The following is a 7,175-nucleotide window of genomic DNA, read 5'->3' on the forward strand; positions in this document are numbered from 1 at the left end:
GTTACTCTGGAGAAATACCAGAGGGATGGAACAATCAAAAATGTTCCTCATTGGACCCTGCCCGAAATGAAGCAATTGCCTTCTTAATATGGAAAGGAGTATCCTAAGATGGGTGACAGGACTATACACAGGACACTGTCAGTTAAACAAGCATCTCTATAAAATGAGACTGATAGAGTCCCCTATCTGCAGGTTCTGCAGAAAGGAGGAAGAGACTGGTTACCACATCATGTGCAAATGTGATGCAGTGGCAAGAACACAATTCCTCATCTTTGGTAAGGATCGTATCTTGGATCCCAAACTTTGAGAAACAGTGGATCCTTATACAGTGTCCAGATTTGCAAAGGCAATTGGCCTGTTTTGAGCAGAGGAGGGACGGCGTACAATAGGCCCTCTGAGGCCGCGGTGCTTCTTGGCCGGTTTAAAAAAAAAAAAAAATTTAACTATAAATTAAATTTTTCTCCATCTAAGGCCAAGTTCCTCATTTTAGAAGTACATACAGATTACATTTACTAGTATTACAGTTTTTCAAAACGTTTACAGTTATAAAACATATGTTTTATTATTTATTGTATATTATATTGAATAAATAATTGTTGAACTTATTCTAATTTATTAAGATTATATTATATCCATCTTGTATTGGTTATATTATTCAATCAACTTTTTATTTAAAAAAAAAGACTTAATTCTGGGATTATGGCCAACTATGGATAAACAAATTCACTTCCAGCTAATAAAAAATATATATTACAAAAAAAAAAATTGTGCGGTAGGTGCATCTCAAAACTTTCATTTACCACCCTACTTGTGTGTTTTAAAACCACTATTTCTATATAATTAAGGATGAAAATATGTTTCTTCTATAGGTAAGTGAAAATAAAATCTTACTACTGACAATGATCATGGAAATGGGACATAGTTCTTAACTATCAAATTCTTTCATATTTTATATGTATCCATTGTTTATTACTCCCAACTATGAGAGATGGTTATTTAAATGGTTAAATCAAAAGTAAAAATTCGGCATTTAACCACGAATTAATAAAAATAAGAAATTTTTGGACTTGATATTTTTTAATAAAAAAAAACTTTAATTTTTCTGTTATAAACTTTGTTCCTGCCAATAATACAACAATTTAATAAATTTTAACTAAAGCTGAGTAAATAGGATTATGATAGGAAGAGATTGATCAGTCTGGGCTTTTTCTGATTCTAACTCTGGTCTCAGTTTTTCCTCTGTTAGTTATTCGTTTACTTCTTTAATATTTTATATTTATCCATTATTTATTACTGCTAACAATAATAACCAGTCATTTATTTAATAAACAAAATCAAAGGTACTTTAGAGGAAGAGTTTTTGAAAAAATGTAAAAGAAAGTTTGTTTTTTTTCTTTTAACTCGTTGGTCGTTGACCTTTCTGCCCAATATAATTTTAATATTTTTAAATTCTCTTTAGCAAATGTACTATTTCTTATTTCGGTCAGAGCAGGACATGTGTCAAGGTGGTCTCCATCCATTGTCCCTTGGTTGCCGAGTAAACATCTAGGATCCGGATCCTGAGCCCAGCCTATCTTGTGGATATGATTCAGTAGGTTTTTTAAAAGCAAGTGAAATATATGTATGAAGACAGAGGGGTCACGGAAAAAAATCTTTTTATTTTTTTTAGTATGTCGAAGAGAAAGTAGCTTTATAGGCAGAGTTAAACCTTGCATGCTAGACTATTGTCCGTGTTGAGTTGCAAGGCAGCTCTAAGGCATATTAGTCTTGTACATCAAAAACGTACTGAGGCTAATCCTTGACCTTTAATATATTTTCTCCTTTTTTAAGGTAATTTCAGCAATATATATTTTTTAATTTACATTTGCACTTATACATGCAATTGAAATTGAAAATTCAACTCAGCAATTGTGGACACCTCTTTAATGGCTATTAGACCAAGGTGGATCCACAATTATATTTTTCACTTGTTAAATACAATATAACTTAAATAAAGCGTTAATAATTAATTTAGTTAATCTTAATAATGGAATGTTATTTGTGATATTTAATTATTTATTCAAATCCTTTCAGTATATGTGAAATATGTATTTCAAAACAAACATACAGTCATTCATATTGTAATAATTATCTGGGTTTGAATAAATTAGGTTACCATTTTTTAGTAATATTTTAATAACCAATAATTGTAACAAATCTTTTCTTATTTTAATGTTTTAATCCTTTCAATTTTGAACAAATTATTTTTAAGTTTTATTAATATATTTTGTATTTTCCTTTTATTTTAAAATTAATGTTGTTTTCCTTTATTTTTCTAGGAATTCACTGAAGCTGCTAGAAGGTAATTTATTATATCACTGCTTTATAGTGTTAGTGAAAGTAATTGATTTTGTTAATGATGATGATTGAGAGTTGGTCAGGTGTTGAAGAATAAAGTACTCTATTGTGTTATTGTACTGTTACCCTTAATTTCAATGAGGAACAGACCATAGAACTAAGTTTATTGGAACATTAGTTACTTGCTGTTTATCCCTAATAAAGATTTACTGAATATGTCAATACATTTGCATAATATAGACAATCAAATGTTTAATTTCTCAATAAATGATAAATCTCCTATCATCAATCTTTCGATTAATACTACTTATCAAAAGGAGATCATGCACAACTTCTACACATGCTATAACTTATATTACCTGATGTTTATAAAACATTAGGTAAAGGTGCATTTGCTTTTATGTCTATGATGGTTTGTAGAGCTATATGCTTCAATTCATGTTGTATAGAGGTGTGTTTTGATGCCAAATAGCTCTTGAGTTTGTAGCGAGTTCAAGGCAAGTGGTTCCCTGTATATCGTTCTTTCACAACAATATTTGTATACTTTTCTTGCATCTAAAAAAAAAGAGTTTGTTCCTTCTCCTCTTATTATTTTAATTTAACTAAATTGTGTTAAAGTGTAATTTCTGCTTTTTCAGAATCAGTATTGATGAGTCCCTCTTCAGCTCTAGAATTCTCCTCAAGTTTCTTCCTCCAGTGTTGGACTTTAAAGAAAGGTATGCATAAAGCATTATGTAAAACAAATAATCATGAAATAAGTTCACTTTATGTTATTACTAGTGTTATAAAGTATTATAGACTATTCATTGCTGATATTAATTTGATTTTTTGTAATTAACCTTTTCAGTGTCTCCTGTAAAGATACTATGAATTATCTATCTAATTATAATTTTCTATTACAAATTAATCATAGTTAGATAAGCTTTATAGTTGTTAATACTTTCTAATTTGTTGTTTATTTATAGCTTTATACATATTTCATAGTATAGCTGCTGTACTGTAAAATAATATTGAAGTAAGCGGTTCCTGGACCTTACCTAGCAGCTTTTAAGAGTGATGTGGGTACTTTTTTTAAAAATCTTGTGTGGACCATGATTTTCCTCTTATTTTGTTCAAAGGTTAATTGTACGGTAAAAGTAAAACCATTATATATATATGTATATAACTTAAGTATCGGCAAAAGCAAAATGTCAAAAAAGAGAAGAAGGAATAAGATCTAACACGCTTGAAGTGCTGTAACATACTGGCTTTATTGGGTTCGGTACATCTCTTTATATACATTTGATCAGCTGATCCCCTCAGTTAGCTGAGTCGGATCATAACTCCCCCCACCAGTTTACGAACAATCCTCGTAAACTGATATTATACAGGATAATTACATAGAAAACAATAACAATTAAGAAAAACTATTTACAATAAAATTAAATTCCTATATGCATATAATTTCTCTGTTATACAATCTAGTAGTGGCTGGCAATATGAGAACACTCCAGTTTTTACATTGTTATTGCCGGAAATTTTAACTTTTCAATATAGTCAGTTCTCCTCTTTTTAGGCTCTTTAATACTTTCTACAGTAACAACATTGTGTTCCCTAATAATTATCACCACGAATTGACCCTCCTATCGCTATATCTTCTTACCCTTGTTAGACCCTAACTTACTGTATACGATCATCCCGATTTTGATCGCTCCCATTGTGTCTATGACCTTTAAATTATCCTATGCTGCCCTTCTGGTTTTTTCCTTTTCCATTCTTCCTCATGCTTTCTCCCATAACTTTCTTCGAGCAACATGGATGTTGTGTATCTCCTCACTGTCCACTGCTGTGCCCTTATAGTCCTGCCGGTGTCCTCGAAGCCCAAAGAGGGTCTCAAATGGTGAAAACCCCGTAACGGTGTGTACGGAATGATTATATGTGGCTATAGCCTTAGGCATTGCTACATCCGGTTCCAATCCCTTGTCGATCTGAAATAAGCAATGATGGTCGCTCAATGTGCCATGAAGCCACTCTATGCTTCCTCTACTCTCTGTGTGCCCTGGTGTGTTGAGATGCCATGTTACGTCCAAGACCTTCATTTCAGTTTGAATCCTGGCATTGTCGAATTCTCTGCCTCTGTCTGATACGATGTGCTCTGGAATTCCGTACAATTGGAACCACAATCGGAGACCTGCCAACACTGCTTCCGACGACTTGTCCTGCACCTGGTGCGCCATTGGCCCCTTACTGAAGATATCAGTTATGGCGATCCATCCAAATCCTCTCTATGCTGTATGTGTCTCCTCTTGTCTCGCTATTCGTGGGTGTCTGTCATACTTTGTGTGTTGACTAACTTCGCAGTTTCCTACAACTTCTGTAATTGTCTTCTTTATCCCCCACCAAAAGTACTTTCTCTTGAACGCTTGCAGTGTATCCGAGATTACGCGGTAATTTGTTTTGCCCTGATGATATGTTATGGTCATCTCTCTCTAGCATTCGTCCTCCCGAAGGCTTTCCACCATCAGCTTGCATCGGGTGAATGTCCTGTCCATTCCTCTGTTCATCACACCTTAGCTGCTTGATCTTCTCCCAAATGGTTTCATTTCCAATGTAAAAGTGAAACTTTTCTCCAGGCTTTGAAGCATTATTCAATGTTCTATATGCCTGGCTACGATCATATCGTCGTGATGTTGCTCCTCCCATATTTACTACCCTCAACTTTAATTAATCCAGTGTTTCTTGTCTTCTATATAACCTGCCGGCTCTTGTCATTGATGATGTCTTCCTCTGGTTCCCATCGTCTTCCTCTGAACACCTTCTTTCCTAGATACTCCTCCAAGGAGTCTCTTCGTCCACCTGAATCTGATTGAGGATGCTCCTCTTTACTTTGCAGACGACTGCTGCTTTTAATGCCTCCGCATCTTCGCTATCGAGTAGATTTCTGATAGACTTCGCTTCAATTCACCTTACTAATCGGTCACCCCCTTTTAAAAAGTGATTTAATTCTCCAGTTTCTCCGATGAATTTTTCTAAGTCTGAAACTGCCTTCCTCAGGTCCTTTACCCTATGCAAAGCAATTCTTTTTTCTAAGCAATGTAGATATGACATGATTTCCTTTATGAAATTCAAATTTTTGACTGATTATGAGGTTATTAAAGTACATGAATATGGGACAATAGTCGTTGTGCAACAGTATGTTAATTTAAAATAAATTACATTCAAATTGAAAGTTTATTAACCTCAAAAAAATTTTATTGAGATAAAATTATGATATACAAAAACACATAAGAATGAATCTATGCAAGTTTTTACATATGTATGAATTTTCATTTAGAGAAAAAATCAGTAAGTTTACTTAGTTTTTTCCTAAACATATCTTTTCTAATACCAGTTTTCATTGCATGTAGCAAGATAATACTGTTCTAATTGGCGTTCTCCTGTTCAAAATAGTTCAGTAGAAGTTTTGTTGCCTCCAAAGCTGGGTTGTTTTAATTTTTGTTTGTTTCCAAAACGATAAGCAAATCTTCGATCTCATCACTCAAGTTTTTGCATGAACTATTGATTGACGACTTATCTATGTTCTTTAATGTAGAGTTCTTCATTGTTTTCCGAGGGCATGATGGTAGCAACCAAGTAAATAATTTTGTTTTGTAGACAAACAGGCCAGTAGGAGTTTTATAAAAAGACTTTAAAACATTACCATTCCTAGAATATAAATTTGTAGTTACCTGAAACATCTCATCCATATGATACCAGCTTGCCATATTTGTCCATTCATTATTTTATTTCATTATTTTTATGAACAATACATTTATGTAATCATTAAAAATAATCTTACTTATTTGTTTTGGCCAAAATGTGGTCTAATTACATAACACATATTTGCTATTATGATAAAAAAAAGAAAATCTACTCTCTGTTGTTATTATTTATACAGCAGATACCTTTATACCTACCTTCACGAGGACATAAACAACCTACCCAAAACACAGGCCCATCCATCTCCTACAGTAATATTAAGACATTTTTTTTCTTTGTTAAATCTTAATTTTAATTATTATAATAGTTTGATTAAATTCCTTTTTTCTAGTTTATATGTTCATATACTTTGTTATCAAATGCTTTCATTTTATTATGTTCAGTTATTCAAATACAGCAATAAAAAAAATCAAAAGTTCATTTCTTTTAATTTCATTACTCTTCATGGTTGGGCTAGCAATGGTTCCTTTTGAACCCCTAACCACCATAACATTATTCATTTTTTAAAATAAATATTATACATATAAAATAAATAGTGTAAAATTTGAAAAACACCTTATTAAAAAAAAAATTGGCCCCTCGAAACCCCAGATAATGAGGGTCCCACTGTATCTCATAATTTAAGTATGAAAATAAATGTTGGCTATTTTCATATGACTGTGACGGTAGCAGCAGGGCAACGTGCCTGTCTACTAACCCAAAGGTTTTGAGTTCAAGCCCAGCCCTATCCGGGATTTTTACATAAAATTATACAAAACTCATGCACAACCTCCCCCCGGCATTTGTGAGGCCCGTTAGCCAACCCACCCTATAAAAAAATCACATCAGGAAACCCGTGATGTATTTCCTAATACATTGCGTGAGGACTTGGACCTCCACAGTCTGTCGCCCAATAATAATAAAATAATAATAATAAATTTTCATATGAATTATTGTTTGCTTATTAGTTCAATCAAAGCGTAGTAACATATTGTAATAATTTTAAAATATTAAAAATAAAATAAAAAAGAATCTTTGCTAGTTTTATAACTTTCTTTCAAATATAAAAGATACTTGGGTTCAAGTTAAGAACTTTACTCTTAAATAAATAATATAATTTA

At 32.5% G+C, this 7,175-nt stretch overlaps 1 protein-coding gene across 1 annotated transcript; it reads right to left on the bottom strand.

The window, feature by feature from the left end:
- Positions 1-4,097: 4,097 nt before the first annotated feature.
- On the bottom strand, positions 4,098-4,553 carry LOC136796974 (uncharacterized). Its single transcript, XM_067052232.1, has one exon. It carries the CDS (start codon positions 4,551-4,553, stop codon positions 4,098-4,100), a length of 456 nt encoding a protein of 151 aa, XP_066908333.1.
- Between the last annotated feature and the right edge of the window lie 2,622 nt (positions 4,554-7,175).

Source organism: Halyomorpha halys, unplaced genomic scaffold (genome assembly GCF_000696795.3).
Source record: "Halyomorpha halys isolate HHAL.00 unplaced genomic scaffold, Hhal_1.1 Scaffold315.1, whole genome shotgun sequence".
Lineage (NCBI taxonomy): Eukaryota > Metazoa > Arthropoda > Insecta > Hemiptera > Pentatomidae > Halyomorpha > Halyomorpha halys.